At 54.9% G+C, this 17395-nt stretch overlaps 3 protein-coding genes across 4 annotated transcripts; 1 reads left to right on the top strand and 2 right to left on the bottom strand.

Annotated features, from left to right (window-relative positions):
• Positions 1–297: 297 nt before the first annotated feature.
• Positions 298–1346, bottom strand: LOC116464478 (angio-associated migratory cell protein). Of its 2 annotated transcripts, none has more exons than XM_032147741.2 (2): positions 1151–1346; positions 298–722 (listed from the first exon to the last, which is right to left on the bottom strand). In XM_032147741.2, exons 1-2 carry the CDS (start codon positions 1269–1271, stop codon positions 511–513), a joined length of 333 nt encoding a protein of 110 aa, XP_032003632.1. In that variant the 5' UTR covers positions 1272–1346; the 3' UTR covers positions 298–510. The 2 variants fall into 2 exon arrangements, with proteins under 2 accessions (XP_032003632.1, XP_032003633.1); XM_032147742.2 differs by having other exon boundaries at positions 308–719.
• A 332-nt stretch (positions 1347–1678) lies between these two features.
• On the top strand, positions 1679–4143 carry LOC116464477 (probable hydrolase PNKD). The gene is made up of 3 exons (XM_032147740.2): positions 1679–1786; positions 2564–2732; positions 3765–4143. Exons 1-3 carry the CDS (start codon positions 1720–1722, stop codon positions 3955–3957), a joined length of 429 nt encoding a protein of 142 aa, XP_032003631.1. The 5' UTR covers positions 1679–1719; the 3' UTR covers positions 3958–4143.
• A 960-nt stretch (positions 4144–5103) lies between these two features.
• TMBIM1 (transmembrane BAX inhibitor motif containing 1) lies at positions 5104–12844 on the bottom strand. The gene is made up of 11 exons (XM_032147739.2): positions 12600–12844; positions 10933–11033; positions 10197–10261; positions 9946–9999; positions 9423–9473; positions 8844–8883; positions 8543–8580; positions 8276–8363; positions 7904–7999; positions 6911–6964; positions 5104–6520 (listed from the first exon to the last, which is right to left on the bottom strand). Exons 1-11 carry the CDS (start codon positions 12799–12801, stop codon positions 6374–6376), a joined length of 936 nt encoding a protein of 311 aa, XP_032003630.1. The 5' UTR covers positions 12802–12844; the 3' UTR covers positions 5104–6373.
• Between the last annotated feature and the right edge of the window lie 4551 nt (positions 12845–17395).

The following is a 17395-nucleotide window of genomic DNA, read 5'->3' as shown; positions in this document are numbered from 1 at the left end:
TTTTTTTTTTTTTTTTTGAGACAGAGCCTCGCTCTCTCGCCCAGGCTGGAGTGCAATGGCGCAGTCTCAGTCCACTGCCACCTCTGCCTCCCGGGTTCAAGCAATTCTCCTGCCTCAGCCTCCCGAGTAGCTGGGACTACAGGCACCCGCTACCACACCCAGCTAATTTTTGTATTTTTAGTAGAGAGAGACGGGGTTTCACCATATTGGTCAGGCTGGTCTGGAACTCCTGACCTCAAGTGATCCACCTGCCTCAGCCTCCTAAAGTGCTGGGATTTCAGGAGTGAGCCACCGCGCCCGGCCAAAGATAACTTTTTAAAAGAAAACTAAGAGGTTAATCAAGGTTAACTGGCAAAGTAGAGGAAGGACTTGAAGCCTGGTGTCTCGACTGATGCCAGAAGCCAAGCAATCATCCATTCTCCCACACTTTCCCACCTGTGGGCTCCTCCAGCGCAAGGCCAGCATCTTGCCCATCTGTGTCCCCCATAACGTTCTGTCCATGGCTGATGTTTAATGCTTACACGCCCACCTAAACTGATTTGAGGTGGATCGCCTCAAAGACCTACCTGAGTGCAATGCAAAGGTGACCTCGCTATCGTCGGGGCCCTCCATGCTGCCGACCACCCCTTCCTGGGGTTCTAGAACCCAGCCCTCTTCGTTGCCCTCTTCCTCCTCTTCTTCCTCAAAGTCCACATCTTCCATCTCCTGGGCCAGGTCATCTGCTTTGGGGAGAGGGTTAGAAGATGGGGCTCGGGAGGCGGTAAGAGGTATGGAGAGAAGCATGAGGAGGCCTGAGGTTGGGGCGGGTCATGTGGCGAGAGGGGAAGGTGGAGTCAGACACACGGGGGTCCGGGGGGGCGCGCGGGACACAGGACGGGAGGCCACGGCTGGCCAGCGACCGTGCGGTAAGGGAGGGCCAAGGGGATGATGGGAAGGGGGTGTGTGAGGGGAAGGGCCAGAGGAGGCGTCAGGGAACCCCCACCCCAGCCAGGCCTGAGAACTAAGTGTGAGGGTGGGAGTGGGGGAGGAGGGGAAGAAAGACATCGGTAGGAATGACCGGTCGGGTGTGGAGGGGAGCAGGGAAAAGCAGGGGTTAGAGGCCAGGGGTGAGCGTCTCCTGTCCCATGGCCTGAGGAGCGGCAGTTCTCACCTGGGTCCGGCGGACCAGGATCAAGTTCTACCACCTCGATAATCTCTTCATCACCATGGAAGCTTAGGGTCTCCAGTGGGGGGGTGTCAGCAGCAGCCCCGCTTTCCGATTCGGACTCCATGCGGCGCAAGCGGCGGATCCACTTCTGTGGGCCCAAACGCCTCCCAGAGTCAGCTCTGCGCGACGACGCGGAACTCGAGCCCCTCCTCCCGGGAGGAAGTAGGCGTAGGCGACTCCCCAGCAGGAAGAGCGACGGCCGTTCGGCCAATCGCTACGAAGGTTGGCTGACGGCCCCACCAATCACAGAGCGGCATTGGAAGACGGGGCCGGGGCGTGGCGGAGAGAACCCAAACTCCGCCCCACCAGACTCCGCCCCCAACTGGAGGGAAACAAGCGAGCGTGCGCGCCTCCGGGGTCTCCTGGGAAGAGTAGTTCTCCTGGGTCCGCTCTGCGGGCTTCTGGGACATGTAGTTTCTGGCCTGTAGGCAGGACGGAAGGAGCGGGGGAGGCCCCTTACGGAAACTACAATTCCCGGCGGGGAGCGCGGTGAAGGGGGGTGGGATCTGAACATGGCGGCGGTGGTAGCTGCTACGGCGCTGAAGGGCCGGGGGGCGAGAAATGCCCGCGTCCTCAGGGGTAAGGAGAGGGACCCCGGGGAGGGCAGGACTGCAGAAGATCCCTTTTCTTTCACATCCAGCCCGACGATAGCAGGAGGTCAGGGCTCTTGGTTCCTGCCCACACTTTTCTGCAAGATCTTAGAGTCTGGGGGTGCAGAGATGCTCTTTAGAGGTCACCCAGTGCATCCCCCCCGCCTTCGGGTTGCTCGACACCTCCGGAGTCTTACTGCAAGAGGGAGCTCCTAGGAAGCCCGTTAGACTCCCGCGCTCCAGGTGTTTCACACTCACCGCAGTGCAGAGGAAAGAGCCCCGGGCTTCTGGAGGCTTGGGTTCCAGCCCTGGATAATTAGCAGTTTGACCTTGGGCAAAGCAGTTTTTCTCTCAGGGCTTCAGCTTCCTCTTCCATACAGTGCAAGGGATGGAGTAGACTACCTTTAAGGTCCCTTCCAGTGCTAACATTTGCAGTTTCAAAACCTTTTCCCGGATTTCCTTCATACGTCTCATGTGAGTCCCACTGCAGTCCTTCCCATGCTGTCGTCTGAGGAAGAACAGCGAAGCTTTTCGTCCTAGCACCAGGGTGATGAGCCCGCAGTGACGTGGAAGTGGCTTCCAAAGGTGCCACCTCGGTGGCGATTTTCCAGTCTCCCTTTGGATTCTCCCTAGCACTTGTTACTTCAGACTGGTCACTCCCCTTCCCCAGATCTCAGCCGCTCCTCCCAAGCCCTTACTGCCCCCCACCTCCCCGCTTGCTTTCTTCTCATCTCTTCTTACTGACCTTCCTTACCTCCATCCACAGGGATTCTCGCAGGAGCCACAGCTAACAAGGCTTCTCATAACAGGATCCGGGCCCTGCAAAGCCACAGCTCCCCAGAGGGCAAGGAGGAACCTGAACCCCTATCCCCGGAGCTGGAATACATTCCCAGAAAGAGGGGCAAGAACCCCATGAAAGCTGTAGGACTGGCCTGGTGAGTTTTAACCACCCTTTTGCCCACCAACGGGGCGTGGCTTGTATGGGAGGGCAGGACTCAGAAACTTCTCTAAGTTTCAGGTGGCGAGCTGAATCCAAAGTTGTGGGAACGGAATTGTTGGGTTCGATTGGAATCTCAGAGGGGTGGGGCAGCGGAGGTGGGGAAGTATGTGGAATTGAGAAGACAGTGGGTTTACTGTGGAGTAAGCTGAGTTAATCTGATTCAGACTTGGGTCCCTGGCCTCATCCTCCCTTTTGGGAGCTTGGAGTGAGACCTAAGTTTAAGTAAGTAGTTCGTTGAGATCATGTGAGCTTGTACTAGTTGTATAGTAGTACTCAGAAGGCATTATGAACATTGTGATTGGGCTCTGACTCTGACCTTAATGCATATTATTGACCAATATCAAAGGGAAAAGAGGAAGAAATCAACATTTTTTTCTGCATGTGAGGTGTGCCAGTACTTTGCCATGTAATGTTTTAGTGTTTGAGATAAATATTACATCCCCATTTCACAGAGGAAGGAACTGAGACTGAGCTAGGATTCTCACCTAGTCTGTGACTTCATGCTCTTTCCCCCACACCAAAGTGCCTCCCAAGCAGTGGTTACTTAGCTTAAGAGGGGAAAATTGGGAGGGTACCTTGGCCAAGTCTCAGAGAGGGAAAGCGTCAGGGCTGCCTGGAAAATCCTGCACAGGTGCTATTTCAGGAATGCAGTGCTCGTGCTGAGGATCAGGCTCTAGGGGGGAGGAGGAAAGAGGTAGGCAGAGACCCAGCCACACTGGGCCTTTTGTGCCATGCCTAGGAGTTTGGACTTGGCCAGGAAGTGATGGAGCACTATTACGGGGTTTTAAGCAGGGAAGTAACAGGATCTGATTTGTGTGGGTCCCTCCAGCAGCCAGCACAGAGGACGAATAGACTATAAGAGGTATTGCAGCATTCATGCAATTGATGAAGCTAGAATGACTCCCCCAGCTCCTCTGGCTCAGGCTTGGCCCCTCCCCAAACCCCGTGCACATCTCCCCACCCGTAGGGCCATCGGCTTCCCTTGTGGTATCCTCCTCTTCATCCTCACCAAGCGGGAAGTGGACAAGGACCGTGTGAAGCAGATGAAGGCTCGGCAGAACATGCGGTTGTCCAACACGGGCGAGTATGAGAGCCAGAGGTTCAGGGCTTCCTCCCAGCGTGCCCCGTCCCCTGATGTTGGGTCTGGGGTGCAGACCTGAGGAGCGCTGTGACCCTCCTAGGCTATTGACTGTGAAGTCCTCAGGTTTGGCCCGGATCCCAGTTCGTGCCTCTGAGGCCCACCAGAGGGCGCATGAAGCCCAGACTGTTGCCAAACCGTACCCCGCCCCACACCAAGGAGCCAAGCCAAAGGCAAATAAAGTTATTGAGTGTTTAGTAGAAAGGAACCAGGTCTGGGTTTGTGAGTCCCTTGGGATGGGAGGGGCAGAGGGTGGGGCTGGTTACTCTTGTGTGCTGCCTCTCACAGAGCTCAGTGTTCCCAGCTGGATGGTGGGGCAAACCTAGAGACTTAAGTGCAACCAGCCTAGGCCCCGGGCCCTCGGGACCAAGCCCTCAGAGCTGCCGGCCAGGAGGGTGGGGTCCCGCTCAGCCTTGAAACAAAGAGAATCAAAGAAGGTATTCAGGGTATAGAGGCAAAAAAAAAAGCACTGCTCTTTACTGAGTCCAAATGACTCGACTCTGGGCCTCAGTTTCCTCATTTTTTTGGTTTTTTGTTTTGAGACGGAGTCTCGCTCTGTTACCCAGGCGTCCAGTCATGCAACCTCCGCCTCTTGGTCAAATGATCCTCCTACCTAGCCTCCTGAGTAGTGGGACCATAGGTGAGTGCCACCATGCCATTAGGTCTCAAACTCCTGACCTCAGGTGATTCCCCCCCAGCCCTTGGCCTCCCAAAGTGCTGGAGTTACAGGTGTGAGCCACCGCACCAGGCCCAGTTTCCTCATTTTTTAAGAGATGGGACTGGTGATTTCTAAGACAGGAGTTGACATGGACTGAACCTGCAGTCCATCCCCTCCTCCATCTGCAAAACTGTAGGTATACATACAGCTCTTTGGGGAAGAGAGTTAGCTCTCATGAGCTTTTGGAAAGGGTCCATGGTGCAGAAAAGGTCAAGCACTACAGCCAAGAGGTCTCTTCCATATCCAGTGATCCAGTGTGATAGGGTTGAGCTCTCTCTTTCCCCACCCGACTCCTGAGCCTTCACTAGTCTATTGCATCCATCCCCAGAAAGTGCTGCGGTAAAGTGTATTTGATTACCTTGGAAAAGGTAGGACAGCCCAAGCCAGAATGCAGAAGGAAGAAGTAGATGCTTTGGGCAGAGCCACACATATTCCTGGAGCCATACAGGGTTTTAACTTCTAGACATAAACTTTATTACATTTATAGTTGTATCCCTTTGTGTGATATAGTTAGGATTTCTCTATTAAGTAATTAATCCTAATTATATCCTTGGGCTGATTTGATTTCTGCCCCCACCCAACAGACTGACCCTTGTCCCCCTTCCCCATTCCAGCTGAAGGCACTTAATATTACAAAGAAGGCAGTGGCTGGCTGGAGAGATGGGCCTTAAGTCAGAAATCCCCCAGTGCAACTTAAGACAAACAGAGAGAAGTCACCTTCCTCTTAGGACCCTCCCTGGGTTAGCAGAAGAACCCAGAAGTCTTCAGTACCACAGTAGGCTTCAGTATCTCCCTAGCCAGGTGAGGGACCCCCAGGCATTCTCCCTGCCCGCACCGAGTCTCTCTTCACCCTGGCTACTTCCTGGCCACACGTATGACTCTGCCGCTTACTTTCGGCTCTGAGCTGCCTGAATACAGGAAGCGAGTTCACTCTGACCAGAGATCTCAGAAGCCTGCAAGGAGGCCCCAGCAGCTTTGAAGAATGGGGAGCAGATGGCCACATGTGGCCTGCTCTGTCTTATACTGTCACAAGCCAGGAGCAAGCCCAGGGGAGGTGCTGTTCTGTGCTGGCCTGTATAGGTTACTTTGCTCGTTCTATTATCTGTCCCCCATCCCTAACCCAGATAAACAATACATATGTCACTGAAACAAGAAGGGATTGAAGCAAGGAGACCCATGGGCACAGATCTCTTCTACCCTCCTGAGCTAAAAGATGCCAAGCCAAAGGAATATAGGATAATGGCCTATGTGTCCAGGAGGCCGGGGACAAAGCTCTCTGGCTTTGCTGGGGGAAGAAACAGCTCCAACTACGTAGCCAAGAAGCCTGTGAGAGGTGGGAGGGGAACCTCGTAACATCGAAGTCACTTCTACCTTTCATATTCCCTTCTAGCTATCGAATAGGCTCTTTTCATCTTCCTCCCAACCCCAGCTGTTAGGAAGAATGTGGTGTCATATAGTAGGTGGCGGGGAGAAGACACATCTTCAGCCTAGTCCCTGCTAAGCCCACCAAGAGCAACGGTTAGTCCCTAGCTCCTCCGTCCCCACCAGGTACCCACACATCCATAGCCAGAGAGGCCACCTGTCTCCAGGACAGAAAGGAAACTGGGCATGTTACTCAAGGGGAAGGAAAGGGGACTGAAGCCCAGACCACAGTCACAGGGCCCAGCCCTCTAGCTTGGAAGGGAAAGCCCAGGATCGGGTGAAAACGGGGGCTTGCTCCTTAATTGCGATCCCCCATCAGCTGCAGCACAAAGGTGAAGATGTAGATGATGTCTGTGTAAATCTGCAGGGCGCCAGTGATGTAGTCCTCCGGGCTGATGGTGTGCTTCCGGTTCCCCAGGACCAGCTGTGTGTCGTAAGCCAGGAACTGCAAGGATAGGGAAGCCAGAAGTGAGAAATCAGACATCAGTGTCCAGAGCTCATTTTTGCTCAGCAGATTTGTCCTGGGGGCATATGCGCCACACCGTGCTTAGGGCCGCATAAACGCACAGCATAACATATGGGCTCTACACTGTAGCCGCTCACAGTCTAGGAAAGGAAGCAGACACACCGTTCTCAATAATAGCAGGCAGCTTGAACAAGAGATGGCGAGAGTGCCCACAAAAATCAGTGGAACCTCTGGACAGTAGTGAGAGGAATGGCCAGCTATGGCCCCATTCCCTGCCTCCCAGGCAGTCTAAATTCATGCCTCCTTCCCTAGATTCCTCCCCTCATCCCCTCAGCTCCCCTTCCTAGAGTGGGGCTGGGACGTACTCACCAGGGTGAAACAAATGGCCCCCAGAGCAGCATAAAGCATGTGGAGCCAGTAAACCTGGGGAAGAAGGGTACAGAGAATGGCATTAGGAACTTCAGCAAATCACAGGCCCACAGGCCCCAGCTTCCCCCAGGACAGTGGCATGAGAGTGGGTAGAGCTGGGAAGCTAGCTCTCCATGAAAAGCTACTGCCTTTCCAGATCCTGTAGGAATTAAGACTGGTGATATATCCAGCAGAGGAAGCGGAGGCCATCCTGCAACGGCTGTATAAAACCAATCTCCAAAGCCAGCCAAGGTACACAAGTGTCCACTATACTTCTAGAAAAAACGCAGTTGAGTTACAGCTCTGAAGGGGGCAGACCCAGCACCCCCCAGTCATGGTCAGCATTCAGTAGACCAGTTCCTACAGCCCAGCCTGGGAGGGGTAGACTAAGGAAGAAGGGAGGCCCCCCAACCCCTCTGGTGAGTATCAAAATCTGGGAGCACCCACAGGACAGCCCGCATGACATGCCCACAGGTGGCCATCCACAGAAGGGCAGAGCTGGCCCATGGGCAGGCAGCCCTCATGTCCCCATCCTTCCCCTTCAGCACTGTTCTCCCCCAGCTGAACAGAATAAAGGAAATAATTGGATCCAGACACCCCCAAGGTCCCTTCCACCCAGGCCCATCATCTCAGTCCTCTGGGTTCCTCTCCCAGTCTGCCTCCTAGAACCTGATTCTCAGCTGCCAGGCAGACTGAATCCACCCCTTCCCCTAGGAGTGCAGTAATGCAGTCCAGGGCTTCAGGTGCTCTGGCTCCAAGGCCGCCCATCTCCACATAGAGTCTACCCTCACCCACAAGGATGCTGCCTGCATGTTGGTGCCTTTGCTAGCCAGTTGAGAGGTTTTGGAGGTCAGAGCCCACCCCAGGGGCCTTTGGGACCTGTGAGACCATGCTATATAGGAAATCTGCTCTGAGCACTGGGTTCACTGACCCCAGCTCTCCTGGGACACTCACGTATTGGAAGTAGAGCACAATGCTAGTGACAATCCCAGTCACCATGAGCACAATTCCCAGGACACAGAAGAGGCCTGTGCACGAGGTGAAGTCCACCTGCCAGGAAGAGAGAAAGAGGCACCTGTCAGACGGCTGTGACAACCAGCCCAGTCAGACTGGCCCTGCCAGGGAGTCCCAGTGCTGCCTCCTAGGGGGCATGGGAGTCCCCACAACATTCTAAGGACAGAAACAGGACACGGTTTTGTAGGTGTGGATGAGGAGAAGGGGATCAGGTCTCTAGGGAACATCCCTAGTGTGCAGGGGTCCGGGCCTGTCCAGGCCTGATAAGAAAGGGGAGTCAGGGGGCCAGGGAAGGGCCCTCCATGCCCTCACCTTGGTCTGAAAGCAGAAGATGGTGACTGAAATGGATACCACCGCAGTGATGATCATTGCAATGATGACGGCTTTGGTTTGGTACATACTGGGGAGAAGCAGGAGTTACAGACAAGAGGCATTAAGCCACGTATGAATGACTTCAAAATCACCACTTCCAGAGGGGACCTGCCCAGAATCCACCCACGCAGCTGGCTGCTGGCCCAGGAACACCCCACTCCCCACAATACACGTTTCCCAAGAATGGTGCTTTATCCTTGAATGTACCTGGAAATGGTGCCCGTCATGAAGCCCATGGCAAAAGTCTGAGGGAAGGAGAGAGACAAGAATGAAACACTAAAAAGGAAGGAAGGCAGGGCGCTGGGGGAGTGGCCATGGTGGCCTCTGCCAGAGCTGGGGAACGCCACCAAGTTGGAAAGAGGCAGCCACAGAGGAGATCAGAATAGGTGGCCCAGATAAGGTGGGGGAGACAGCCAGGACATCCTTCTGAAGTGGGTCCCCATCCCTTCCCTGGGACCAGTCTCCCTCACAGCATCTCCACACCCTCCTGCCACCCTTGTAGACTTACAAAAAGGGTCAGCAGGATGATGTTCCATGGGAAACGGCGTCTGAAGGGAAAAAGAAGCCTTGATTAAATGACTTGGGGCCCCTCAGGTGTCAGAGGCTCCTGCAGCAGAAGGAAGTGCTTGGCTCCTGTGCCTGGAGGATTAAGCCTTGACTCCAAGGAGGGAGGTTGGCATGGCCTTTGGCACCTGTTCAGGTGTGGTACGCAGGGACAACATGGACCAATGGGACAGACCTGTGCTGTGGCGCCAGAAACACCTGGATTGGTTTGCAACTCTTAGACTGACTGCCTGTGTGACGGGGAGAAAGTTACTGAGCCTCTTTGAGCCTCGGGTTCTTCCTATTTGTTAACTGGCTAAAATGCTACCTGTCTTGCAGGGTTACTATAAGAGTGACAGCTAGTTAGCTCCTGCACACACATGGTCCTTTGTATACACCTGAACAGTAGCTGTCATCATCATCCTCCTCATTTCTTGTAAGTTTCCATTCAGCTGCTATAAAGGAATCCTTTTTCTTTCCAAAATACTCGGCCCCCATCCCAATCCCTGTCACCTCTCTCACTGTCTAAGTCTCTGGGACTCACCTGGGTCCCTGGCAGCAGGCAAGGATCAGGTAGGTGACAATGAAGACAGCACTGGGGAGAAAGAGATAGGGAAGCAGTTCAGGCCCAAACCTGCCCCGTCTGGCAGCACACACAAGGCCAGTGATTTGGGGCCCAAATAGCTGTTCGGAAGTCTGAGGGGAAGCAACTCAACAGGAAGCAAGAACAAGATTACCCCCAGCCAGGGTCACTGAGATGCTTTGAAGCACCAGGCTCTGGCCAGGAAGGAGGTCTGGGGAGGCTGCAGCTGATGGGCTGAGAGGGCACGGGGGCTGCAGCGCAGCGTGCACGCCACCACCAGCAGGTCCCACTCTTGTTCTTGAGTTCTAGGGGTCTGTTACTCATCTGGGCACGCACACCCACACCCTCTGGCATGGGAAACTGGCACCAACTTGGGGGCCCTCTCAAAAAGTATTTTGATCCTGCTCTGAGCAAAGCTGGTGACCTAGAAACAGAAGCTGCCACCCCTGCCTCCCTGCCCAGCCACAGAGGAGCACACACTCACTACGACACGTAGTAGACAGCCACATTTCTCCTCACAAAGGCGCTGACAGGTTCCCTGTGGGGCAGGGGAGGACAGGAGGAGTCACTCTGAGGCTTGTCTGCCCCACCCAGGCCCGCCAGGCAGCCCTGGCTTCACCTTCTCTAATTGCCCATGGTCACCCTGAGAGCAGGGCCCACCGCCACCCACACTCCCAGCTGGTGATCCTGAACCCCCAGGGCAGTAGGAGTGGGTGACAAGGCCTAGAGACTTACACAAAGGTGAAGATAGCGATGATGGCCACAGTGATGAGCAGCTGCACGGAGATGATGGAGTAAACCTGTACACAGACGGCCGGGCATGGGTCACCATCCGGCACCCCTGGCCTCCCCCAGGAAGCCGCCAGCCCCCAATACTTTCCTCCCACTCAAGAACCCTCCCTAGCTGCAGCCTGGCCCAGAGGCGATCCTAGTGAGATGCCTGGCTCAGAGGCCATGTGCACTTCTTCCTCAGCCCCCCTCCCATGCTCCCTGCCATCTCCCCTCCTGTCCAACACCAGCCTTGGTGACTACTGACTTGCCCTGCCTGGCCACCATGCTCTACCAGTATGGCCTCTGCACCCCAGCAGCTCAGTGTGCACGCTCTGTGCAGCTGTGAGATGGAGAGTGTGGGTTACAAGCGAGTAGGATCATTTCTGGCCCCAAGCTGCCTATAGTCTAAGGGGAGAAAGATGTCTGGGGAAGGCGGGCACTGTGGCAGAGCCCACCTAGGAGATTCTCCCAGACTGAATGTGTCCTCCCAAAACATGGTCAAGAAGAGAGGTGCAAAAAGAGAGGGAACCCTGGGGTTAGAGAAGCCAGGTGCCTCTCCGAGAAGCAGACAAGGCTAGAGAAGACAGGCAGCCAGTGTATTTCATGGAATTGATGCCCTGGGGCTACTGTGGCCTACCCACTCCCCATTCCCACAGCCTAAGGGGCCCCAGGTACACCCACCTCCCAGCACCTATCTTACCTTTCGAATAAAAGTGTGTCGCACTTTCCGGTCATCCCACTCTCCAGGCCCAAAGCTATCACTCACCGCTCTCTCCTCCCCATCATAGCCATGGCCTGGGCCTAGGGACAGATGACACTTGACCAGCTGGGGACCTCAGACATGTGGCGTCAATCCCAAAGCCTCCCTGACAATCTCAAAGTCTCAGGTATCTCCAGCCAAAAGACAAGTGTTATAACAGGAACTCTTCTCCCAAGCTGGGGTCCTCTAGACACAGGGTCGGAGAAAAGGAGGGCGGCAGAATGCAGTTTGTGCAGCAGCAGGGATGGAGGTGAAGACGGGGATCTGCATCAGTCTCACAGAGGCAGGTGTGCAGAGGGTGTGCGTGACTGTGCAGGACCAATGCGCAGATCCGCACCAGCGCACATGTCCAGGTGAGAGCTGGCTGACACCCCTCTGGGGTTCACAGACGCTGCAGGGCTGCAAACATTCCCTGAATGCCTGAATGCCTGAATGCCTCTTTGGGAACTACTTTTAAAATCCACACTTGAGCCACCCAGGAAAACTCACTGCACTCTAACTTCACCTCATTTCCTTTTTTTTTTTTTTTGAGACAGAGTTTCGGTCTTGTTGCCCAAGCTGGAGTGCAAAGGCGTGATCTCGGCTCACTGCAACCTCCACCTCATGGGTTCAAGCGATTCTCCTGCCTTAGCCTCCCAAGTAGCTGGGATTACAGGTGCATGCCACCACACCCGGCTCATTTTTTGTATTTTCAGTAGAGACAGGGTTTCACCATGTTGGCCAGGCTGGTGTCAAACTCGATCCGCCCATCTCAGCCTCCCAAAGTGTTGAGATTACAGGCATGAGCCACCGCTCCTGGCCTCTTTTTTTTTTTTTTTTGAGACAGAGTCTCGGTCTGTTGCTCAGGCTGAAGTGCAGTAGTGCGATCCTGACTCACTGCAACCTCCACCTCCTGGGATTGCAAGCGATTCTCCTGCCTCAGCCTCCCGAGTAGCTGGGATTATAGGTGCACACCACCACGCCTGGCTAAACTTTGTATTTTTAGTAGAGATGGGGTTTTGCCATGTTGGCCAGGCTGGTCTCAAATTCCTGACCTCAGGTGATCCGCTCGCCTCGGCCTCCCAGAGTGCTGGGATTACAGGCATGAGCCACCGCGCCCGGCCTCACCTCATTTCTGACCAAACACAGCATGTCCCTGCCATGATGTTTACCAAACTTGGCTCCAAATGTCTTTTGCAAAAGTCAGATTTCACTTTAAAGGATGAGGAAAGTGGTTCAGGTTCCCAAAGGAGTTCCCTAAGGAAGTCGACAGGTCTGGGAGGTGGCAGCAGCTTGTTGGCAGCTTGTTGGGAAACAGGGCTGGTGCCCTGAGGTAACCCCTCAGGAGTCATTTCTTGGCCCAGTCCCATTCTCCTGTGGTGTGTACCTTCTGGGACATGCCTCATGGATCCCCTTGAACAAAGGGCCAGCAAGTGGCTGGGGGCCAGTTGCTGAGGGAAAAAGTGGAGGATAACAAAGACAAGAAACAGAGGGAGAGATCTCAACAGAGAAGATGAGAAAAGGGATTTAAGGGGAACTAGAAGAGAAAAGGGGCAGGAGGTGGTGCCCTCATCTGCTCCAAGTGCTGTCCCTCCTACCCACCCTCCATCTTCCCTTCCAGGACTCACCGTAGTTCATGGGCATCGGGTGGATGGGGGGCATGGGCTGTGGGTAGCCAGCAGGGTGACCATAGCCAGGCTGCGGGTAGCCAGGGTAGGCAGGATACCCTCCTGGCAGGACGGATGGCTGCCCATAGCCCCCAGGGGGCGGAGGGCCTGGGTACAGGGGGTTGCGGTCCTCATATGGTGGTGGGGCGCTGGGGTTGGACATGGCCGCTCACGGGCTGAGGGGGAACCCCAGCTGCTGGGACCTGAAATGGGAGAGGAGAAAAGCAATCATGAATGCCCAGGCCCAGCTCACTCAGCCTCGTGGCCCCACTTCCAGCCTTGTCCAGGCTGCCTCCGTGGAGAGGAACACCTCCTATTTTCTCCTTAGAGGGCAGCATGTCATTTGCTGTCCACAGGCCGCCTCCCCACCAACTGGGCTCCTATCCCTCCTGCCTTTGCGCCTGCTTTTTGTCCACAGGCCTCTCACTGTGCAGCTCCCCAGCCATAGGAAAGCAGGAGGAAGGATTCGCTGAGGAGACAGGGAACCAGGGAGCCTGGGAGGGAGCCTGGGAACTCCCTGTTCTGGTTTAAGAAAACCTTCCAGTGTTGGTGGCTTGATGGCAGAACCAGCGAAGAAGCCAGATGGCCCAGGCACAGCCTCCTGGCGACTCACAGGGCCAGCTGGGACCCTCTGAAAGGGTCAGCTCTGCCCCTGCCACAGCTGATGGGGATGCCAGGCCTGGAAGCCAGAGCTGGGTTGGAGCCAAGGCTCAAAGTGGAGAGCCGAGGGGAGAGGTGGACGAAAACAAGATAGCCTCAGTGCCAGAGCTGCCAGGCCCTGAGGAGGAAGGGATCCAGGGACCCGGGGGCCAGTGGCAGGCTGAGTCAAGAAGCCTGAGAAGCAGGGGCGGGTGGTATGGGGGCTGGGGGCCAGGAGGCTGTGCCAAAGGGCCAGCTTGAGACAGGACTTTCTGGTTCCTTCAAATAACAGCGGTGGCATGTCAGAAAGGCATGTGGCAGCCTGTGACCACGGCTGCTCTCTGGCCTTGCTAGGGAAGAGAGAGTGAGTACAGGGCCCCTCGCCCTCCCCCTCACCCCCACCCCGGAGGGGGAGACAGATGTTCTGAATCCCAGGCTCTCTGTGAGTTCCACCTGTCTTCCAGGTACAGTGCTAGCAGGAGGACAAAGAGCTGAGGAGTCAGGCCATGAGGTCAAGGGAATGCCTTCCCTGCAGCAGGAAGAGCCCCATAGCCAGGGAAGGGCCAAGAAACCAGGGGAAGGGAACCCCAAACTGGAGTTGGAAGGGACCTCGAGGCCATAAGCCCCAAATGCTCACTTTAGATGAGGGAATGCAGGCCCTGAACAGGGAAGTGATTCCCCAGAACCCCAGAACTCGCAGGTCAGTGGCATAACCAGGACGGAGGCCTTCCAGATCCTGGGTCCAGGTCCTTCATGTTATGCGGTGCTCTTATGCCTCCTCTGCCAGTTACTGTCCTCTGGGCCTGGTGGTCCCCTCTGAGGTAGCAGAGATGCAGGCTTAGGAAGAGCTAAGGAAGCCCCTAGAGGGCCCCTGCATCCCCAGTAAGGACAAGCCCTGGCAGTCTGGGCTTGAGAGGGCCACCACCTCTTCTAGGGCATCTACAGGGGGCTTTAGGATCCCCAAGGAGGACACCCCCAGATGCAGGTCAGCAGACACCAGAGGCTCTTAGAGGCTCTACTGGAAGCAAGAGAGACCAGCGTCTCTTTTTAGGGCACATTGCACAGTTCAGGGATCAAATAAAGGACTGTCTTATCTCTTCTCTCTTATGACAACTGGGATAATTCAGAGAGGGGAAGGTGGCAGGGAGGGTTGAGGAGGGGGAATTGAATAAAACTCCAGGTCTCTAAGTGGGTTATTTTGAGGAAAGCTGTTCTCCATCTCCCTAGAGGGGCTGGGATAGAACCAGGGCAAGAATGTCAGGTCAGAAATACAAAGCTGGCAGGGTGCGGTAACCCATGCCTGTAATCCCAGCACTTTGGAAGGCTGAAGTGGGCAGATCATGAGGTCAGGAGTTCGAGACCAGCCTGGCCAACATAGTGAAACCTTGCTCTACTAAAAATGCAAAAATTAGCCAGGCATGGTGGCGTGTACCTGTAGTCCCAGTTACTCAGGAGGCTGAGGCAAGAGAATCACTTGAACCTGGGAGGCAGAGGTTGTGGTGAGCTGAGATCACGCCACCGTACTCCAGCCTGGGCAACGGAGCGAGACTCCATCTCAGAAAAAAAAAAAAGGCACTGGCCGGAAAGGCTCTGTGGGCAGAAACCCCAACCATGATGTCACCATGACATGTCCCAGCACCTCCTCGGGGTGCACCTCTGTGAAATAAGGTGGGGGCCACATGACCCCTAAGCCCACTGCCCCCTCTAACAACAGACTATGATTCTGGGAACTCCTGACCTTTGCTCGGCCAGAGAGCTGCCCCGCTCCCTCCTCTGAGCCAAGCAGGGCAAACAGGTAACTTTCCAGACCAAGGGGCTGTGGCAGCCACCGGGTGAAAGGTGACTCAGAGAGAGAAGGGTCAGCCTTGGATGGGCCACCATCAAGATACCCCAGGAGAGCCCCAGCCGGGGCCTCAGTAGGCCGACAGCAGGATTACCACACTGAGAGGGCTCCAGGGGAGGAGGTGCTTCCGCCTCTGCATCTGAAAACCTTGACACCCAGCAAGTCCTGCTGTCTGAGCTCACCCACTTGTGCCGCTGCTGTGGTAGAAAGTAGGGGCTCTGGTTCCTTCCTAATGGGGGACTGGGGCCCTGAGAGAGGAGCAAACTTAGATCTATAATGGGCAAGGATAGGGCACAGTCTGAATGCCTTGATAACAGGCACTGTGAGGCAAGGAAGAATGTTCTAATGATCAAGCTGTCTGCAGACAAGGGGCTTGCTCCACGCTGCTGGAGTTCCTTCAAGCAGAAGGTGGGCCAGACACAGTGGCTCACACCTGTAATCCCAGCACTTTGGGAGGCCTCGGTGGGTGGATCACTTGAGGCCAGGAGTTTGCCAGCCTGGCCAACATGGTGAAACCGCGTTTCTACCAAAAAAAAAAAAAACAAAAAACAAGCAGAAGGTGAATGCCTACTGTGTTTTGGGGAAATTCAGGCTTCCAGTGGGGACCTTAAAGTCCCTGCAGACTGTGAGCCCCTCTAGTAGCTGCTGGCAGAACCCAGATCTGATTTCTAGTCCTCACTCTCTGTCAATCTCGTGATCTCTCTCCCTTTCTCCCTCCTTCCCTTACCCTCCATTCTTCTCCAGCCTCCACCCTTAGACATAGCTACGAAAGTAAACACTGACCCTTTCCCCCTTTGCTGCTACCTAGGCCGATGCCAGCACCAAACCTCATCCCTAGTGGAGGCCTCACTGATGTGGAAGTGGCCAGGGCCCTCATGGAGGCTGGGCAGGAGCCCAAGAGCAGGCTCTAAAGCTGCCAAACCCGGCAGGCCTGGGCCCCGGAGGCTCTTTCCAGTCTGACAGTGTTCTTGGCACTGCTCAGAGGTGAGCGTGGCTGAGTTTAGCAACTCCCCTGGCTAGCGTTAATGCTGGGGTTTCCTCTCCTGTGCCCAGGTCTCTCTATGTAGACAGCTAGGATCTCGTCCTGTCCCCAGGACCAGCTGGGTAACCAAGGACAGGTCCCTGTGCTGTGGCTGTCTAGTTGGTAAAGTGAGGGGTTGGCTGGCCTTGGGTGAGTTTCTTTTCAGCTCCGACCTTTATGTATCTCCAAGCCTGGGCCACCCTCTTCTCCCGCGGCCGTTGGCCAGGCTGTGAGCCCCGTGGTGGTGTGGAGGGCCTGAGTAGTTTGGCTTCCACTTGTGTCAGCCTCCTGTTGTCATGAGAGGGTTTTAGATGGAAGCTATGGCAGAAGTGAGGAGAAGGTTGGATAGACAGGGTGTTTTCAGGTGAGGGATTAAGAGCAGGGGCTTGGGAGTCAGTCTTGGGGCTCATTTTGACTTCATCACACTCTAGCTAGGTTATCTTGGCCAAGTGATTTAATTCTTCTGTGCCTCAATCTCTTCATTTGTAAATGGGAATAATAACAGTATTAACTTGCTGGACTGTTGTAAGGATTTAATGAAAATAACCAACCTTTATCCCGGTTGATCAGGGGTCGGGTTTCATTCTAAGTACTTTATGTGTATTTTCTTTTTTATTTTCTTCGAGACAGTCTCGCTTTGTCACCCAGGCTGGAGTGCAGTGGCTGGAGTCCAGTGGCTCACTGGAACCTCCGCCTCCCAGGTTGAAGCGATTCTCCTGCCTCAGCCTCCCGAGTAACTGGGATTCTAGGCGCCTGCTGCCATGCCCAGCTAATTTTTATATTTTTAGTAGAGGCGGGGTTTCACTATTTGGCCAGGCTGGTCTCGAACTCCTGAACTCAGGTGATCCACCTGCCTCGGCCTCTCAAAGTGTTGAGATTACAGGCGTGAGCCACTGTGCCCGGCCTTCTATGTGTATTTTCTCACTTAATTTTTATAGCAACCCCGTGGAGGGTACTATTACTAGTGTGAGACCCATTTTCCAGGTGAAGAAACTGAAGCATAGTGAGTTGAAGTGGTCATGGTAGTTTCTGGTGTGGATGGGCTGGTGGCTGAGGTACCTGGAGGACTGGCTTGGAAACTGCTGTGTGCAGGCAGGCCTACTAGCACATGCTTCTGAAACCAAAAGCCTGAAAGGGAGGGGCAAGGGAGGCAGGAATGAAGCTCTGAGTCAGCACCTGCTGAGCTGCACCAGAACCTTGGAGTCCCGGTGGCCCATCCAAGGCTGACCCTTCTCTCTCTGAGTCACCTTTCAC

The sequence above is a fragment of the Hylobates moloch genome, unplaced genomic scaffold (genome assembly GCF_009828535.3).
Source record: "Hylobates moloch isolate HMO894 unplaced genomic scaffold, HMol_V3 SCAFFOLD_782, whole genome shotgun sequence".
Lineage (NCBI taxonomy): Eukaryota > Metazoa > Chordata > Mammalia > Primates > Hylobatidae > Hylobates > Hylobates moloch.
Note: the sequence above shows the minus strand (reverse complement) of the source record. Positions and strands in the feature narration are given on the sequence as shown.